This window comes from Podarcis cretensis (assembly GCF_951804945.1).
Source record: "Podarcis cretensis genome assembly, chromosome: 2".
NCBI lineage: Eukaryota > Metazoa > Chordata > Lepidosauria > Squamata > Lacertidae > Podarcis > Podarcis cretensis.
Genome location: NC_137171.1, coordinates 13,795,453 through 13,815,975, shown reverse-complemented (window position 1 = coordinate 13,815,975; position 20,523 = coordinate 13,795,453). Strand labels below are relative to the sequence as shown.

Below are 20,523 nucleotides of genomic sequence, written 5' to 3'. Positions count from 1 at the left end.
CCCTCTTGGCTGAGAGCCAAGAGGGCATCCTTAGATGTTCCTCATCGAAGGAAGATGGCAGAGAGAAGAGAGAGAGTGGCTGCCTGCCCTGTGCTTTTATCATTACCTGCACAGGTGAGGCCACACCCACCTCTGGTCACATGCGGAGGAAGTCCGTCCCCAGGAAGTTTACCTGCTTGCTGGACAGACATCCCTCCCCATGTTCTAACATGTACACTCTAGGAATGTTGTCATTGACTGCTCCTGTGTTTACATCCCACATTTACAAGATCAATTTGACACATCCAGATCCAATTAAAACCTTCTCTTCAGTCCATTTTAAATGTTCCTAAGTACTTGCAGCCCCTTAGATTATTTAACATATTGCTACAAAAGTTAGGTGCCTCCCAGTGGCAAGAGCCCATGGGGCTCCAGGCACTTACCCAGGGTCTGTGGTCCTTTGGAGAATTGAGACATGATGGAGATTGTCATAGCTTTAAGAAATGTGGTTTATTCACCTATTTACACCTACAGTCTCCACGGAGGGAGTCCAGATCTTACAGCATGGCCATTTCAAGGGGGGTTTGTCCCTCACAGCTGTGCAGCCAGCCTTCAGCCAGCCTGCCCAAGATGGATCCAAGTATTTCTTCTTCTTCCTTGTTCCCAGAACACCCTGCTAAAACTCTCTTTTCCTGTCACCTCACACCCAGTTACCCTGGCAACCTTCCAAACCCCTAGAGCAAGGGCGGAGGACAGTTCTCAATGCCCCTCAATGGCCCTATATTGTTTCTTAATGGGCCTAGCTTGACCAGGTCGTTTTTTGCATAGGCTAGTTCATGAATTCCTCTACAGCTTGTATTTCTCCCTTCACATCCCAAATAACTGAAATCCTACCATTTAGAAATTTATAGGGTTTAGTGGGACCCCCCCCCCCCCGAAACCTATAACGGTATTTTCCTCATTTCAGGGTCAAATTAGATGTGAGATTATTTTATTTATTTGTATTTGTTTTATTTCCCCGCCTTGCCCCACCATAGTGCCCAAGGGGTTCCCAACAGCAGCTGTAGGGAATCCTGAGTAGCTTGCGGACCCTGGAAGCTAGGTGGGGAGAAGTTTCCCTCTTCCTGTTGCAGTCTCAAAACAAATATCCTCTCTGAAGCTGTCGTTTGTATTTCAAGGGAAGTGTCATTTGGCACCAGTGGGAGTTTCCCCTCAACTGCAAATAACACCTTCAGAGAAGAGACTTGTTGGGAGTGTGGCAGGGGAAATAAGAATTAAACTTCTCTTTACCACCCGCCACACTTTTGAGGCTGCTCTGGCCTGACTGCTGTTTACAAAAAAAGGCACGCATGACTGTGATGTAAACAAAATCTGCTTCTTTTCCCTTATGGGGTATCCAAGAGCCCGTAGAGAGTCCTTAAGTGGGTTCCCTATTGGTAGGATAAAATAACAGAGGCCAATCAGAGAATATTGAGAAGCAAAGCGGCTAGTAAGCTTGATCTTTATTAAACTGTTGCAACAGGGTTCCCACTCACCACATGCAGGAGGGAGGAGGAACCCAGAACAATGGTGTGCATGCCCTTATATAAACTTTTGAAATTGCCCACCCTGTAGCTCAAGACCACCACCAAAAACATCATACATAAATCATAGGAGGCGGCAGTCTACAACAGAAATCCTGTCTGCCAGGATACCTGACAATGGCCAGTGATTGCTTACTTGGGCAGCCAGGCCATTATTTTGTGATGGTAAATACTTTAATTCTGGAATCCAGGTCACAGGCTCACCCTATTCATACGCAAAGATGCCCTTTAAGACAGGTAAGCAAAAGACGATGGAGGATTTCCCATTTCCTTCCTCCTCGCAGAGAAACATTTGAGGTCAATTTGGGAGAGTCAAAATGATTTCGGGATTATTCTCCTGTACTATTTCAGACACGTGGTTTACATACTTATGTAGGTGTTTGCCTTGTAAATTTATGAATATTTAATTTATGTATCTGAGACCTTAAATTCTTGTAACAACTGCATCCATGCAATTAATGCCATATGTACGTAGTTTAGTCCTCAGATACCACAGCAACACTTCTTTTTAAATGTTCTAAAGTCTGGATTCAACATCTAGCTGTGGGAAAGGGGTTAAAACCTAGTGGATGAAGCAAAGGTGAATTCTGCAATGGAGGGCTTCTTGAATGGGGAAGTTTGACTAGAGTTGGTCTGGAAAGCAAACCACCTATTTTCTTTTATTTTCTCAGCCGCAGGCAGTTTCCTTTCCTTTCCTGTGCTTCTGTAGAAGAAGCCAACTTCTGTGTATTACATTTATCACTATTTTTGCATTTGTTAGTTGTTCTATACACACACTGTTAAGTTGTGGGTGAACATATCAGACGACACAGCGATTCTTCAAACAGCTCTTGTTTATTCACAGGCCAGGACAGAACTGAACTGAAGGGTTCAGCCTGCCTGCTTATATAGAGCTCCACTACAATGCAACAGTAACCACTTTCTGTAACTATCCAATCACAGAACGTCACTTTCAATCCCTTATTTGCATATTTAGACCTGAGTGAAAACTATCTACAATATCCCCCTGCTGGCCCAGGGTGAGAACTTCAGTACATAACACACACAAAAACCTCTCGAAGTGTAAAATGAGTGTGGCGTGTAAGTATGTTGAGAAGTTAATTTGGGCACCCTGCTTGCTTGCTTTCTCTTTGCCCAGACGATGAGTTGGTGGAGCTCAGCGATACAGGGACCGTGATGAAGTGGCACATTGGCCAAAAGAACAGCACCCTCTTGGTGGAGGACAGAGATTTGGTAAGAACAGCGGCTTGCAATCCACTGCTGATCACAGAAGCTTAGGAGAAACTTGAAGATCCTTTGGAGCCAAACTATGGGTTGTCTCCAACGTAGCACTAAGTTGAAGTCATTTAGAGGAATCCTTTTTTTCTGCCGGTGGAATGTTTTGTGTCAGTGAAAGCAGGTTGCTGGTAATTTTCTTGCACAATAGACTGTGCAATCTGTTGCACCGTGAGTTCCCCCTAGTGACCCTGGTGCGCTGGATTTCTCCTTGCTCAACTCATCCACTCTCACAAAAGACCTTGTACTAGCAGGCAGAGAAGGTTGGATATGTCATGACACAAAGGTTCTTAAGAGCAGAAGCAGTAGGTCTACAAGGGCAGAAGCAGTAGGTCTACAAGGCCTACACAATCATTCAAGCCTAAGCACAGTGGCGTAGCGTGGGTTGTCAGCACCCGGGGCAAGGCAAGTAATTTGCACCCCCTAACCCATGGATTTGCGCCCCCTAACCCGTGGATTTGTGCCCCCTAACCCTAACCCCCAGATGTTGCGCCTGGTGCGGCCGGCCCCCCCTGCACCCCCCACGCTACGCCACTGCCTAAGCCTTCTAACTGTTAACTGCTAACAGCAAACTGCCAAGTCACTGTGACTCGTCACTCATCTTGGATTATGATTCATTCTCCCTATAAAAAGTAGCCAGCCTGTCTATGGGCCTCAGTCAGAGAGCTGTATGGATTGTGTATGTAGTAGTCTGTGGAATAGTGCTGTGCTGTTGCTATGTAAAGCTAAGGCAGACAGAGTGGCTCCAGGACTCTAGTAAATCACTAAGACTGTGCCCCTGTGAAGAGTCAGATAGCTGCTATGAGCACTCTGTGTATGCTCTTTAACTATGCTGTTTCTGAAGAAGTTTATTTTCTTCAAGTAAAAGTTTTATTCTGTTTATAAAGAAGACGCTGCGTTGATTAATTTACCGCGGCGCGACAGGATGCAACCCAGGATCTCTAAAAATTGGTATGCAGAGCATCACGAGACAGATTTCTGGAGCACTGGAGTATGAAATGAGCGGTATGCTCCTTAACCGTCCTCGCACAGCGAGGAGGAAGGGCTTTTCAAAGCTGAGCTGCAGGCAGCCTTCAAGTGGGAGTCCAGAATGAATACAGCTCACTGGAAAGAACTCACTGAAAGGCACAGATAAGGATGGATGAGGCCAAAGCCACAACTGAAGGCATTTGGCTATGGGAGCTGTGAGGGTGAAGCCTCACTTGCTGAAAGCCAGCAAACTGTCAAGTGCCACAGGAGCATAGGTAAAGGTAAAGGGACCCCTGACCATTAGGTCCAGTCGTGACTGACTCTGAGGCCACCTCGCTTTACTGGCTGAGGGAGTCGGTGTACAGCTTCCGGATTATGTGGCCAGCATGACTAAGCCGCTTCTGGCGAACCAGAGCAGCGCACGGAAACGCCGTTTACCTTCCTGCCGGAGCGGTACCTATTTATCTACTTGCACTTTGACGTGCTTTTGAACTGCTAGGTTGGCAGGAGCAGGGACCGAGCAACGGGAGCTCACCCCGTCGCGGGGATTCGAACTGCCGACCTTCTGATCGGCAAGCCCTAGGCTCTGTGGTTTAACCTACAGCGCCATCCGCGTTCCCCACAGGAGCATCGCTGTCAACTTTTCCCTTTTCTTGTGAGGAATCCTATTCGGAATAAGGGAATTTCCGTTTAAATAAAGGGAGACGTTGACAGCTATGCACAGGAGGGGCAAGAGGGAAGCTACAAAACTCATAAACTTCCAAATCTAATGTAATGGCCAAAGTGCCATATCAATATTTTGCCCCTCTTCGGTGCTTGAGGAACCAATTGCCCGGTAGAGACACCCTCATTCCACTTCCACCTTCACTGTTATCATCACCAAGTGTTGCTGTTTACAAGAGAAAACTGCAGACAACTCTAGCTGAGATATGCCCAGAATCTTCCTTCTGGGGTAGGTGACCCCAGAAGATCAATTTGGGTGCCCCTGTCCTGATATAGAGCTCTACAGATGACAGAGAGCAGCTATCAGTTCTTCCTTCAGGTGGGAAAGGTCTGCAGCTCAGTGCTTTGAAGCCAGAAAGTTGCAGGCTCCATCCCAGCCATCTTTAGGTAGGATTGAGAAGAGACCCCTGCCTGAAACCCTGGAACGCTGCTGTCAGTCAGCATAGAACTTCTGGCCCTCCAGATGTTGTTGGATTCCATCTCCCACCAGTCCTAGACAGCATAGCCAATCTTCAGGGTTGTTGGGAGTTGGGCCCCCGCAACATCTGATGGGCTCCTACACCACCCTTGGTGTTAAGACCAGAGTTTCCCAAACAGCTGTTGTTGGACTACAACTCCCATCATCCTTAGCTAGCAGGACCAGTGGTCAGGGATGATGGGAATTGTAGTCCAAAAACAGCTGGAGACCCAATACCAAGAGATGCAAACAACACCAAGCTAGATGGACCAATGAGGTGACTAAGTTTAAGGCAGCTTCCTATGTTGCCACAGCAGACCAGACTCCTCGTCAGGTTGCTCACCTGTTCTTGGGCTCTGAGCACCTGACAGGCTTCAATATGAAAAAGAAAATAAGCTTAGCCTCAATAATAGGAGCAGTTGCCCCACCTTACATTAACAACCCCATTCTTCTTTCATCCCCTCTTTCCTTCCCCTTCCACAGCATTTCTTGAAAGCCTCCCACTTCCAAGTGTCACCGGATTTGCAGTTCCTGCTTTTGGCTTATGATGTGCAGCAGGTAAGGGCCCAAAATGCTTGCAGGCTGGTTAATTCCTCTACCCAAGCCATTAAAAAAAAGAGAAAAAGGCAAAACCTTTAAATATCTGAGGTGCTGGAATTGATCCACCCGCCACCTGCCCCAGAAAGGGTCAAGATTTATCACTAACAGAATCTTGAACAGGCCAGTTGGTGCTGAAATTGGCCGCCTTTCTCTGTTCCCGTCTTGGATAATTATAAACCATACAAATGTGCAAAAGTGCGGAGTCACCGTTCTCCATGCCAGCTGTGGAAAATTAATCTTGCTTCTCTATCCATTCCTGCTAATACACCAAAATTTTCTAATGGGACTGTAGTCTATCTCATAGGTGGGGAACCTCTGGTCTGTGGGCCTGATTTGGCCCACCAGGTCTCTCCCCATTTGGACTGCGAGACTGTTGTGGCCAAGCCACACATACCTGCCCTACACCTGACATCATATAGGATGCCCGGTGTGGGGCCGGTAATGATGCAGCTAGGCTATAGGGCTATAGGGCTGTTGGAGCAACCATCAGTTTGTCAGTGGCTAGAATGAACTTCTGGAAAGGCGCCAGTAAGAGGGGCTAAACCAAGAACCACATCTCTGGGAGCTGTGAGAAAGGGAGGGTGAAACCAGACTTGCTAGAAGCCTATGAACTACTAAGTGTAGCAGGACTGGCAGCCATAAAACTCAGGAGCTTCCAAATTTAAGTGCCAGATTTAAGTGCCAGATCAATATTCCAAATTTAAGTGCCAGATCAATATTTTGCAAAAGCACCTTGCAGGTACCAAAAATCGGGCTTTGCATAGGCCATAGCTCAACTCCTTTCCTCATCCCATCCCATGGTTATTTGATTATAAGTGAAAATCAAGCCTCTCCTCGGATTTCCAGTCCACAAGTGTCATCTAAGTGCATTTGTGATCACACGTCTAAGGTAAAGGACTCCTGGATGGTTAAGTCCAGTCAAAGGCGAATATGGGGTTGCGGCACTCATCTTGCTTTCAGGCTGAGGGAGCTGGCGTTTGTCCACAGACAGCTTTCCGAGTCATGTGGCCAGCATGACTAAACCGCTTCTGGAGCAACGGAGACCAGAGCGCATGGAAACACTGTTTATCTTCCCACTGCAGTGGTACCTATTTACTACTTGCACTGGTGTGCTTTCAAACTGCTGGGTTGGCAGAAGCTGGGACAAAGTAACGGGAGCTCACCCTGTCGCGGGGATTCGAACCACCGTCCTTCTGACTGGCAAGCCCAAGAGGCTCAGTGGTTTAGACCACAGTGCCACCCACATCCCTGCTGATGTCGGACCTAAAAGGCATCAAAGTCTTCAACGGGATTGAGAGGCGGAGCCAAGGTCTGCACCATACATTTTAAAGCACACGACTTGCCTCAAAGAATCCTGGGAGCTGTAGTTTATTAAGGGTGCTGGGAGGAATTGTAACTCCGCAATGGGTAAGCGGAGGTTCCCAGAATTCTTTGGGGGAAGCCATCAGTTCTAAATGTGCTTTAAGTATATGTTGTGGATGTGACCCAAGTATATAAGCCTATCCAGCTTGGTTAAAAGGTAAAGGGACCCCTGACCATTAGGTCCAGTCCTTACAGACTCTGGGGTTGCGGCGCTCATCTCTCTTTATTGGCCGAGGGAGCCAGCGTACAGCTTCCGGGTGATGTGGCCAGCATGACTAAGCCGCTTCTGGCAAACCAGAGCAGCGCACGGAAATGCCGTTTACCTTCCCGCCGGAGCAGTACCTATTTATCTACTTGCACTTGGACTGCTAGGTTGGCAGGAGCAGGGACCGAGCAACGGGATTCGAACCGCCGACCTTCTGATCGGCAAGTCCTAGGCTCTGTGGTTTAACCCACAGCGCAACCTGCGTCCCATCCAGCTTGGTTAGGTGAAGGCAAGAAATGTTAAAAATGCAGGTAGAGTAAATGGAAATGATCCCTTTCGCTCCTAAGGGTCTTAGAGCCAACATGGTGTGGTTGACTGGGGAGTGCTGGATTTGGTTGGACCACTCAAGCTCCAAAGGAATCCAGCTTTGGGCAAAACTTGTCCATCACTTCTTCCTATCTGATTGCCAGGCAAGCCAACCACCTTGGTTATCATTAGCCGAAGCAGCTGCAGAAAAAGGGAGAACTGATGTCCCAGGAAGCGTCTACTGTTCCACACTAACATCATTTTTTTTATTTCCTGCTGGTCTGTAGGTTTTCCGCTACTCTTTCACAGCTCGCTACTTGATCTATAACTTGGGCACCAGGTAAGAACTGGACCTGCACCGTAGGACGAATTTATTCAAATAGAACAACGAGGTCTTTATTTGCTGTATTGTTATTTATTATCCTACTGCTGTGGATTGGCAGAGCAGCTTTTAACATAAACACACATATTCTTCATTCTGACACCCTTTACATTTTTTTTTTTTAAAAAAAACGGTGTTTGTAATACTTTGTGGTCTTAGTAATTATGTAATTAAATCTCTTTAAATAAAGAGATCTTTTTTTATTTTTATTTTAAAAAACACCCTTCCTGCTTTCCTGTAGGCTAACAGCCAATTTGCCATTACGAAATCTCTCAATAGGCATTACGGTCTATGCATAGGAATTAATGTGAAATCCATTAGCAGATTACACTGCTCAGCGATTTCATACTTAGGATTTTTCGCTCAATGAATACACAGCTGAGTTCCCAGCATGTACTGTGTGCGGAAACCGCATGAGGGGTTTGTCACATCTTATAATACTACACTCAGGTTTCACATTAATTCTTACCCAGAAGTTCTCGCTGTGCTGGAGTCTTGTAACTTGTGAAATATATTCCTAAATTTACACAGACATCTTCAGCCTTTCCCCATTGGGTTAGTCCTCCAGATCTTTAAGTAAACAAGGCTGCGTCATTGATTGTTCAGCACCAAATATTTCTGCTCTGGTTCGTTGTTCCCAACCCCATGGTTTCAGCACTGTACCATAAACTTAACGGTTGTTTCATTTCACTTTACTTCGTATTTATATACTTAAGCCTAGATTATTTTAAAAATATTGAGTATATTCAAGGATGCTGTGGGAAGCTGTGGGGTCCCCAAATCACCCTGACTGTTGGCTGTGCTGGGTGGGGTTGTAAAACAGCTGGTGAGCCGCAGTTTCCTTGTCCCTACTTTATTAAAAGCACACACCATAAATCAAAAATTTGAAGCTGTTTGTTGGAACTACGGCAGTATATGTTCGGTTATTTTTGCAAAATTCCCTTTTAGTTTTGGAGAGGGACTAATTTTTGTTGTTTAGTCGTTTAGTCGTGTCCGACTCTTCGTGACCCCATGGACCAGAGAACGCCAGGCACTCCTGTCCTCCACTGCCCCCCGCAGCTTGGTCAGACTCATGCTGGTAACCTCGAAAACACTATCCAACCATCTCGTCCTCTGTCGCCCCCTTCTCCTTGTGCCCTCCATCTTTCCCAACATCAGGGTCTTCTCCAGGGAGTCTTCTCTTCTCATGAGGTGGCCAAAGTACTGGAGCCTCAGCTTCACAATCTGTCCTTCCAGTGAGCATTCAGGGCTGATTTCCTTCAGAATGGAGAGGTTTGATCTTCTTGCAGTCCATGGGACTCTCAAGAGTCTCCTCCAGCACCATAATTCAAAAGCATCAATTCTTCGGCGATCAGCCTTCTTTATGGTCCAGCTCTCACTTCCATACATCACTACTGGGAAAACCATAGCTTTAACTACCTTGTTTAGTCTCTCTTAGTCCCCCCCCCCCCCAAATTACACAGTCTTGCTAACAGTGGACCAGGCATTAGCATAAAAGGCCCTACTGCCCTCTTTCTGCCTGCCGCACTTCCCAAATAATTCTCCTGCAGGAAAGTGGTCTCATGTTTCCTTTTCCAGGGAGACCAGCAACCTCGATGTGCCCAAGGCAGATACTGTTCGTCTGCAATATGCAGCCTGGGGAGCCCAGGATAACCAGCTGGTAAGTACTTATTCAATTTATTTACATATTCATAAATTCAGGGCCAGCTCTGCCATTAGGTAGAATGAGGCAGCCACCTCAGGTGGCTGGTACTGGGGGCATTGATTGCTTTTCCCCACCCTAACCACCCCCATTCTTTCCTCTCTTTTTTGGAATAATTTTGGAATAATAATACAGAGCTGTCTTGCCCACCAAATTAATTCATTACCTGAAAAGCAAGTTGTTGACTGCAAATTTGTGTTATTCAGGCAGCAGCCCTAGTTTATTTTTATTTTTGTAATTTTTAAATTTTTTATTGACAAGGTAATAATCATAAATAAATAAGAATAAAAATGTGCACCCCACCACTGAGACCATTCCATTGTAACTATCCAACCTCCCAAAATTTCAACACCTCTTGCAATGGTTTGACCCCTTTCTGTTTTAACAGTACAAATTACACAAATGCCCTCCAAATCATTTCTCCTGCATATTTCCCGTCTTACCTTAATGGCACATATTAATTTATAATTAATAGCAATATCCTACACCTCTTTATACCATTCTTCCATTTTATATTCAGCTTGCCCCTTCCACTTCCTAGCTATAATAATTTGTGCAGCTGTCAATAAATTTGTGAGCAAGTCCTTCATAGCCTGTGAACCTTCCACCCCATCGTAAATTGAAAAAAATGCTACCTCTGGAAATTTTCAGTTTGCCTCTGTTTCCTTCCCAGCCCCAATCTCTGGCAAGGTTTGTCCAACGGTAGTTTTCTTGTTGTTGATTTCATATGTCACAACCAAGAACAACACAGGTCAGCCTGTGACTTGATTTCCATCCTCAGCAGTTTGAGTTAGAGCTTTGTGAGCATGGCTGCTGCAGCAGCAACAACAACAACAACAGTTGATCCCTGTGGGCAAGACCTGGAGAAGGGATCCCTAGTGGATAACGGCAACATAAGCCAGCAATTTGCCTGTGAAATTGCTCTTTGGCTCCCCAACCTATTTAGTTAAGGTTAGCCTCCCTAGAAAGTTGCTGTGATCACCCGTGGTGCCGCTGGGGCAGGACTTTAGGGCAGAAGAACTCTGCTGACTTGGTGAAATATACTCGGAGTCGAGAGTGGATTTCATGCTCTTTATTCATCTCATAGTGGTGAGGAGGAATGGAAGTTCCCCCACAATATCTGCTTTATATACATTATTTACACAATGGGCCCCACATGATCGGCTAATTCCGGGATTCTCCTGTAGGCCAATCAGGTTGTGGATTCACTTCCACCTGGAGCTGGATTGGGTGGCTCCTGTGGACCAATCATACTGCTGCATTGTTCTAGGACCAATCAGACTGCTGCATTCTGAATCCTATTGTTCTAGGACCAATCAGACTGCTGCATTTTGGATCCTATTGTTCTAGGATCAATCAGACTGCTGCATTTTGGATCCTATTCAACTCAGTACATAACACTTGGGGAGCGGGGGTGACAGATTGAAAATACAGCAGGGTTGGCCTAACACATTTTGAAGTAAAGGAGGGAATATGCCTTGCTGTCTGAATTGGGAAGCCCCCAATTCTATACAATTCAGTATAGAATCTTAAATTACCAAATTGCATCCCTGGTAGCGATCATAGAACCAGAAGTTTCGGACGAGCTGATCCAGTCATCTTACTGATTTATTCCCTTCCCAGGTGTTTATCCTGGATAACAACATTTATTATCAGCCTGGAGTCTCCAGCCGGGCCAAACGCATCACCACATCTGGACGCCAAGCAGTTGTCTTCAATGGGATTGCTGACTGGCTATATGAAGGTGAGTAGGTCAAGGCACTATGAACACAGTCAGGAGTCCTGGGGCAGCAGTCTTCTAGGGGGTGGCATCGCCCCATCCGCTTTGCAGTGCCGAAATAACACAGTGGAATGCTTTCACACACCTGTGATTTTAAAAGTCTTGCCTTTACTTCTGAGGACTGTTTTTTTTTAACAATCGAGCAGTGTACAAATTTTATGAAATAAACAAAAAATAGTTCCTCTCAATTCTCCTCTGAGTTCATACAGTGGTGATTAATGGCCATTTAGGAGCAAGGGACGCGGGTGGCGCTGTGGGTAAAACCTCAGTGCCTAGGACTTGCCGATCGCATGGTCGGCGGTTTGAATCCCCGCGGCGGGGTGAGCTCCCGTCTTTTGGTCCCAGCTCCTGCCCACCTAGCAGTTCGAAAGCACCCCCAAGTGCAAGTAGATAAATAGGTACCACTTTATAGCAGGAAGGTAAACGGCGTTTCCGTGTGCTGTGTTGGTGCCGGCTCGCCAGAGCAGCTTCGTCACGCTGGCCACGTGACCCGGAAGTGTCTCCGGACAGCGCTGGCCCCCGGCCTCTTAAGTGAGATGGGCGCACAACCTTAGACTCGGACACGACTGGCCCGTACGAGCAGGGGTACCTTTACCTTTAGGAGCAATTTGCACTTTCTCCTGCCTTTTAAGAACTCAGCAAAACATCGATAAAGGCTTAGTTCAGTTTAATTAAAGTTAAATGAAGCACTCCAAAGTGCAGTGAAGTCCATTGGCCAGTTGTGTCTTCCATGGCCTGCAGGGGGAGCTATTTCCTCATTTAACCTTTCCAGAAATAAACATGCTGCCTTCAGGGATGGCATTGGTAGAATTGTTCAGAGTGACCTGCCTGTTGAGGCCTGAAAATAATGGGTGAATGAGAGGGGAGGGGTCTGAACAAGTAATCTAGGTGAAAGTAACAGAGACGCAGATGTTTTCGGAGACAAAGAGTGCCCCTTTGTGCATTCTGCGTGCATTCTGCATTTCTCATGAGGAAAGGCAGGTGGGCTCCAGCAGTTGTGGTTTACTGCTTGATACTCATATCTGATATCCCCCCCTTGCTTCCAAGAGGAGATTCTGCAGAGTGCCAGCGCTCACTGGTGTTCACCTGATAGCATGTGGCTAGCCTATCTTTCCATCAACAACTCCCTGGTGCCAAAGATGGAACTGCCCCAGTTTCTTGGAGGAAAATACCCTACCAGCCAACACTATCCCTATCCTAAGGTGAGTCTCACTTCTATCCATAGCTGTCAACTTACAGATTTGAAAATAAGGGACCAGCAGCCTCGAAAATAAGGGATCAGCAGCCAAAATAAGGGATTTTCAGAGCACAGGTGTGTTCAACTTCTGAGCCCCTCCGAGCCAAAGGCAGAAAACCCAGCCAGCAGCCAAACAAAGCCTCAAGCAGTGGTACCCACAGCGCAGCAACCCGGCAAAGGGAATGCAGCAGGGAAAACCACCGTCACCTCTCCGCTGGGAAGAGCTGAGCAAAGGCGAGTCCCCAGGCAATGTGGCCGATTTGATAGGCCGGCACAAGGCATGCAGGCTCCACCCCGCAGTCGTTCTTAGACTCCTTATTGGGTGAGCAATGCAGCCAAGCAACACAGTTGGAGCCTCCCTCCTCCTCTGATGAAAATGAGATGTCCTAATGAAAAGCGGGATATTCCGGGATCATATCAGAAACCAGGATTGCTTCTGTAAATTCTGGAAAATAGGGACACTTGGAGGGTCTGGTCTTAAGGGTTTGCAGAGCCAGGTGTAGACTCTTGGCATCTCAAAGCAAGCAATGAGGAACCTGTAGTCCTAAATATGTTGCTAAACAACAACCAATCTGCGCCAATCTGGGCCCATAACCTATTGGCAAAACCTATTGGTGTTTCACAACTTTCCGACTAGTTGCAGGACCGTAGCCAGACCTAGCAGAGTAAACGCAGAATCCACGGAAGCAATTGGCGACTTGGCTGCAGACAGGATAGACGAAGCAGGAACCAGGAATTTGTAGTTAGGTGTTTATTATATACAGTGGACTATTTACAGAACAGAACATGGATCTTTAGCTAGCTCTTTCTGACACGACTCACAACTCCTACACTCACTGACACACTGAACGCTGAATACTGAACTCTGAACACATTCCAGTTAGTAGGCCATTAATTATCACTCCCTTGAGAGAGCTTGACCAATCAGGGAGCTGTCTCCATGCCTCTGTTATCACCAGGCAGACTTACTCCTTCAGATTGCTTCCTGGCTGTCTGCCAAACCTTAAGTGACTCTGTGTGAGTAGCTGCATGTACACAGTTTCCTAGCATCCCATTATCCCTAGCCATCCTAGCTAGTGCTCATGGGATCTGTAGTCCAACAACATCTGGAGGGTCACAGGTTCCCCATTCCTATGGAATAGGGTTTGCTTGTACCACAGGCCTGTCTATTAGTGCATGAATGCTTATGACTGATGACAGCTCCTGCTGTTGCATGTTGACCTCCCACCCTGACATGTTCACATATTTTGTTCCTTGCCCTTGACTTCCTCCTGTCTCTCCACTTTCTCTTCTCTTCTCAGGCCGGACAGCCCATCCCTTCTGTTCAACTCTTTGTGGTGAACCTATCTGGAGCGCTGCACCTGCTGGAGCTCCTACCTCCGGAATCCTTCCAGGGCAGGTGAAGGGGAAGGGCGGGGCGGGGTTACCTGGTGGAATTTTGTTTCCCTTTATCCAAACAGCTGCAAGTTCAGGAAGCGTGCCCTTTGAGCCGTGTGGCCACACTTCCGATCCAAATTCGTTCCCCTTATACCCGGTGCTTTTTTTCTATAAAAAAAATGTTTAGGGGTACTCTCATTTTGACTCAAGAAAATCACCATTTTATAGTTCAAATCAGGAAAAATAAATACACAAAAGTACAAAGAGTACAAAATGTTTAGGGCTATGTGTACCCCTGAGTACCACTGCTTAAGTCTGTAAAAATTTGCTGCTACTATTGTTGTTGCTGCTGCTGCTGTTTTTATATATATATATATAATTTTATTGGTTTTCTTAACATATCATTTTCAACAGTAATTAAACATACTTTTACATCTTATTCAAATTTTTGACTTCCATCAATCCTGTCTGAAAATTTTCCAATCTAATCTCTCAGTATGCATTTCTTCCCTATTACATTTCAAACTCATAACCAATATCTCGATCTTTTTCTACTTTGTAACACTTCGGATATTTCTCCTTACAAAACTTCTTGTAGTCCTACTAGAGTAATTTGTTGATTACAGTTGCTCTTCAAATAATTCATATACTTCTTCCAATCTTCTGTAAATCTCTGGTCCCGCAGGTTTCAAATCCTTCCTGTCATTTTGTCCAATTCTGCATAGTCCATTAATTTCGTCTGCCATTCTTCTTTCGTCGGAATTTCTTCTTGTTTTGTTGTTGTTGCTGCTGTTATTACTAGTGTCATCATCACCATGCTCTGTTGACCTCCCACCTGGACTACTGTAATATGATGTGTAAGGGGCTGCGCTGGAAGGGTGATGTAAAAAGGGTTTTGCTTTTGCTGCCCAACTCCCCAGTGGGACTCCGAGTCCCCTAAGTCCATGACTGGTCAGAGAAAAATCATAGAATCATAGAATCATAGAATCATAGAGTTGGAAGAGACCACAAGGGCCATCGAGTCCAACCCCCTGCCAAGCAGGAAACACCATCAGAGCACTCCTGACATATGGTTGTCAAGCCTCTGCTTAAAGACCTCCAAAGAAGGAGACTCCACCACACTCCTTGGCAGCAAATTCCACTGTCAAACAGCTCTTACTGTCAGGAAGTTCTTCCTAATGTTTAGGTGGAATCTTCTTTCTTGTAGTTTGGATCCATTGCTCCGTGTCCGCTTCTCTGGAGCAGCAGAAAACAACCTTTCTCCCTCCTCTATGTGACATCCTTTTATATATTTGAACATGGCTATCATATCACCCCTTAACCTCCTCTTCTCCAGGCTAAACATGCCCAGCTCCCTTAGCCGTTCCTCATAAGGCATCGTTTCCAGGCCTTTGACCATTTTGGTTGCCCTCCTCTGGACACGTTCCAGTTTGTCAGTGTCCTTCTTGAACTGTGGTGCCCAGAACTGGACACAGTACTCCAGGTGAGGTCTGACCAGAGCAGAATACAGTGGCACTATTACTTCCCTTGATCTAGATGCTATACTCCTATTGATGCAGCCCAGAATTGCAATGGCTTTTTTAGCTGCCGCGTCACACTGTTGGCTCATGTCAAGTTTGTGGTCAACCAAGACTCCTAGATCCTTTTCACATGTACTGCTCTCAAGCCAGGTGTCACCCATCTTGTATTTGTGCCTCTCATTTTTTTTGCCCAAGTGTAATACTTTACATTTCTCCCTGTTAAAATTCATCTTGTTTGTTTTGGCCCAGTTCTCTAATCTGTCAAGGTCATTTTGAAGTGTGATCCTGTCCTCTGGGGTGTTAGCCACCCCTCCTAGTTTGGTGTCATCTGCAAATTTGCTCAGGATGCCCTTGAGTCCATCATCCAAGTCGTTGATAAAGATGTTGATAAAGATGTTGATAAAGATGTTGAATAAGACCGGGCCCAAGACAGAAAAGACCGGGCCCAAGCCTGTGGCACCCCACTAGTCACTCTTCTCCAGGATGAAGAGGAACCATTGATGAGACCCTTTGGGTTCGGTCAGTCAGCCAGTTACAAATCCCCTGAGTGGTAGCATAGTCAAGACCGTTCCAGTTTGTCAGTGTCCTTCTTGAACTGTGTTGCCCAGAACTGGACACAGTACTCCAGGTGAGGTCTGACCAGAGCAGAATACAGTGGCACTATTACTTCCCTTGATCTAGATGCTATACTCCTATTGATGCAGCCCAGAATTGCATTGGCTTTTTTAGCTGCTGCGTCACACTGTTGGCTCATGTCAAGTTTGCGGTCAACCAAGACTCCTAGATCCTTTTCACATGAAATGAATGGAGGCAGGATCCAGGGGAAAACAAGGCAGATATTTATTATTTCTGTTGCAACAGAGTTCTCTGCCCCACTTCCAAGAAGGGAGAGGCCCTGAACAAAAGTGTGCAGGAACCTTTGACGTTGCCCTTAGCAAAAGACCACCCCCCAATCATACATACATACATCATAGGAGGCAATCTATAGCAGAAATCCTGTCAATACCTGACAATAGTCACTGATTGCATTACCTGAGAAGCCTGGCCATTCTTTTGTGATGGTTAGTACTTTAGTTCCTGAATCCAGGTCACAGGCTCACCCTATTCATAAACAAATATGCCCTTAAGATAGGATTTGTAAGCGAAAATACAATGGGAAGGCTTTCCCCATTTGCCTCCCTTACTGTAGAGTAAGAGTTAAAGTGAGGTCATTGGGAGAGTGAGAATGGCTTCAGGATTGCTCTCCCATGCTATTTCAGACACATGGTTTATATATTTAGATATGTGTGCATTTATGAATATTTATTCTATATTGGGGGACGTGGGTGGCTCTGTGGGTTAAACCACAGAGCCTAGGACTTGCCGATCAGAAGGTCGGCGGTTCGAATCCGCGTGACGGGGTGAGCTCCCATTGCTCGGTCCCTGCTCCTGCCAACCTAGCAGTTCGAAAGCACGTCAAAGTGCAAGTAGATAAATAGGTACCGCTCTGGCGGGAAGGTAAACGGCGTTTCCGTGCGCTGCTCTGGTTCGCCAGAAGCGGCTTAGTCACGCTAGCCACAAGACCCAGAAGCTGTACACCAGCTCCCTTGGCCAATAAAGTGAGATGAGCACCGCAACCCCAGAGTTGGTCACGACTGGACCTAATGGTCAGGGGTCCTTTACCTTTTTATTTTATATTGGAGAACTTAGAATTCTTATAACAAGGGCAACAGGTTTCCCACTCCTGCTTTAATGTATAGCATCCAGCAGGGGGTGCCAGCTTGAGTAAAATATTTTGGGGGCCCAGGTAAGCCCCACCCTGCATCATCTATCACATGATGTGGTGCACACACCCCATTTGAATGGGAATGCCCATCAACTTTGTGGGGGCCTAGCCCCCTCAAATATTTTATTGTGGCGGCCAAAGTCCCTACGGCCCCTAGGAACCAGCTCCTATGGCATTCACCACAGTTAGTCCACATGCAACCTGTAATTATTTACCTCAAGTTTGCAGACTGAAAAAACGACGCTAGCGAATGCCGGTCATATTCTGTTACTGATCTCAGAAGAATGTGCAAAGCACAGCCATTGCTGTTTTCCCTCTCAAACCAAATTATTTGACATCTCTCAGTGCCGGTCAGTTCAGAAGCTTTTTTTTTCTTTCTACTTCCTGTCCGGTGCAGGGCAAGAATACAAAAAAGAGGCCTGGATATGCTGGTCAGCTAATGGATCGGTGAACTTTTTGCCAAATGACCCCTGAGGTAGCCAAGACTGTTTACCGTTTTTTTTTTGCTCTATAGGATGCACCGCACCATAGGAGGGGGAGAACAGGGGGGAAAAAATCTCCCTCTCTCTGCTCAGCGCCCCTTCAGCGAAGCGGCAGGAGAAATGGAGCCCCTTCCATTTCTCCTCCCGCTTCGCTGAAGGGGCGCTGTGCAGAGAGGGAAAAATGTGCAGCGCCTCTCCAGCGAAGCGAAGGCTGGAGAGCCAGAAGGATCGGTGTGCACCGACCCCTCTCGCTCTCCAGGCTTCAGGCGGCTATCCACAAGCCTTTGGAGTGCAGCGGGAACTCCTGCTGCACTCTGAAGGCTTGCGTATAGCTGCCTGAAGCCCCCGGAGCGCAGCGGGAGTTGAAAGCAACGCATGGCCTCCGGAGCACGGGGGGAGCTCTCCCTCTGCACTTCGGAGGCTTCGCGTTGCTATCGCTGAAGCCAAGGAGCCTGCATTCGCTCCATAAGATGCACACATATTTCCCCTTAATTTTTGAAGGGGAAAAAGTGCATCTTATAGAGCAAAAAATACGGTAGTTTCCTCCCTCCCAAGCATGCTGGTTTCACTACTGCTCTCTTTCCAGGGAATATTACATCACCATGGTAAAATGGGTGGGACACTCCCGGTTGGCTGTGCGGTGGTTAAATAGGCCGCAGAACATGTCTGTGCTGAGTCTGTGTGAAGCTGCCACAGGGACCTGCACTGAGGTGAGCTCCGTTACTAAGTATTATAATGCACCCATATTATTTCGTTATGACATTCGTCTATCCCACCTTTCCTCCAAGGTGCTCAAAGTGGCGTGCACCTGATCCTCCCCCCACCTCACAACAACCTTGTGAGGTAGGTTAGGCTAAGACAGGCACCCCCAAACTCAGCCCTCCAGATGTTTTGGGACTACAACTCCCACCATCCCTAGCTAACAGGACCAGTGGTCAGGGATGATGGGAATTGTAGTCCTAAAACATCTGGAGGGCTGACTTTGGGGATGCCTGGGCTAAAAGATGGTGACTGGCCCCAACGGCCTCGATGGCAGAATTGGGGGTTTCACACCTGGTCTTCCAGGTCTTGGTATTTAACAACTATACCAAAATTGTCCCTCATGTACTTCTGTGTGTGAGAGAACTGGGTTTCTCTACATGGAGTCCGTACTATGGCTACCTTTTAAAAGTCATTTTTTGGAAAGCCTTTCAAAATGCACCTTTTAAATGCATCCTTTCATAAAAGGGGGGATAGAGGGTTTTAATTTAGTACCTCAGGGAGTTAATAAAGAATACAGGAGTGGGGTTGTGGTTGGGGGTGTAGTATGAGGTACCAGGGTGACGTTTTGTCCTATTTTCTCCCAAACGCTTTGCTAACCACGTTTTGCATCCTCTTAGAGATACAAAGTGACTTCAGATTTCTGGGTGGACATGCAGGTAAGAGGCTTGAGATCATTTTGCTCCTTTATTATTCCCTATGCCAGGCCAGCTACATTCCCACCTCTCATCAGGAAATTGCTGTTTATCTGTCAATCAACTGACATATATATATTTTTTTCTTCAAAATGTCCATGTCAAACATCATCGCAAAAAAATAAAAAATAAATGACCATTCATTTAGCAAGGGATGTCAGGTAACCTAAAAGACCCAAGTTGTAAATGTTTGCTATCCAGAATAAGCTCCCAGCTGTTGGCAGAAAAGCAATAGCAGCTAAAAGGGACGCGGGTGGCGCTGTGGGTTAAACCACTGAGCCTAGGACTTGCCGATCAGAAGGTTGGGTGAGCTCCCATTGCTCGGTCCCTGCTCCTGCCAACCTAGCAGTTCGAAAGCACATCAAAGTGCAAGTAGATAAATAGATTCCGCTCCAGCAGGAAGGTACACAGCGCTTCCATGTGCTGCTCTGGTTCGCCAGAAGCGGCTTAGTCATGCTGGCCACATGACCCGGAAGCTGTACGCCGGCTCCCTCGGTCGATAATTTTTTAAACAAACAAACAAACAAAGCAAAACAAAAAGCAATAGCAGCTTGGAGAAGCCTTTGTGTGTGGAAGCAAACCTATTGCCAGCTTCTGATATTCTGGCCAATAAGTGCACAGCCACAGAGATGGTGGACAAGAACTTAAAAATGCCTTCTCCAAATTATTCATCCATTTCATAGCATGAAATAATATCACTATTTGTGTTTAGTTTTTCTGCTGGTTGTTTTGACTTTTGATAGTTCCTTCGGTGTGTCCTCGAGGGGTGGGGAACCTGTGCGGTCTTCCAGATGTTGTTGGATTTAATGGTTGGGGTGATGGGAGACAATATCTGGAGGGCCACAGGTCAGCCATCTTTGCCTCAGGCTGCGTCCACTGCAAGTACCAGGAAATCCAGGACCTACTGAATATTCACAGCCTGGCCCATGACCCAAAAACCATGAAACATTTTTTGCTTGGGAGTTGAGGGAGAAACAGAGGACATGAGGCAACCCGAGTGGAGAGGGAGAAAGGGTTGGCTTCGCATGCAGAAGCGCCATGGTTTAAACTTCGGCATATCTGTGGTAGGCAGGATAGAGACTCCTCCCGGAAGTCCTGGAGATCTGCTACCAGTCAGTGTAGACAGTACTAAACCTAGTGGACATCGGCTGGGGCTGTGGTCTAAACCACCGAGCCTCTTGGGCTTGCCAGTCAGAAGGTCGGTGGTTCGAATCCCCATGACAGGGTGAGCTCCCGTTGCTCTGTCCCAGCTTCTGCCAACCTAGCAGTTTGAAAGCACGCTAGTGCAAGTAGATAAATAGGTACCACTGCAGTGGGAAGATAAACGGCGTTTCCATGTCCTCTGGTCTCCGTTGCGCCAGAAGC

General features: G+C 46.6%; 1 protein-coding gene across 1 annotated transcript in view; it reads left to right on the top strand.

Annotated features, from left to right (window-relative positions):
* LOC307210467 (inactive dipeptidyl peptidase 10-like) overlaps window positions 1-20,523 on the top strand; it is a 62,765-nt gene that overhangs the window by 10,288 nt on the left and 31,954 nt on the right. The window contains exons 5-13 of the mRNA XM_079966361.1: window positions 2,701-2,795; window positions 5,470-5,544; window positions 7,747-7,799; window positions 9,420-9,501; window positions 11,167-11,287; window positions 12,371-12,525; window positions 13,862-13,959; window positions 18,291-18,414; window positions 19,084-19,122. Coding sequence (XP_079822487.1) covers window positions 2,701-2,795; window positions 5,470-5,544; window positions 7,747-7,799; window positions 9,420-9,501; window positions 11,167-11,287; window positions 12,371-12,525; window positions 13,862-13,959; window positions 18,291-18,414; window positions 19,084-19,122 — 842 coding nt within the window. The remainder of the gene's footprint in view (window positions 1-2,700; window positions 2,796-5,469; window positions 5,545-7,746; window positions 7,800-9,419; window positions 9,502-11,166; window positions 11,288-12,370; window positions 12,526-13,861; window positions 13,960-18,290; window positions 18,415-19,083; window positions 19,123-20,523) is intronic.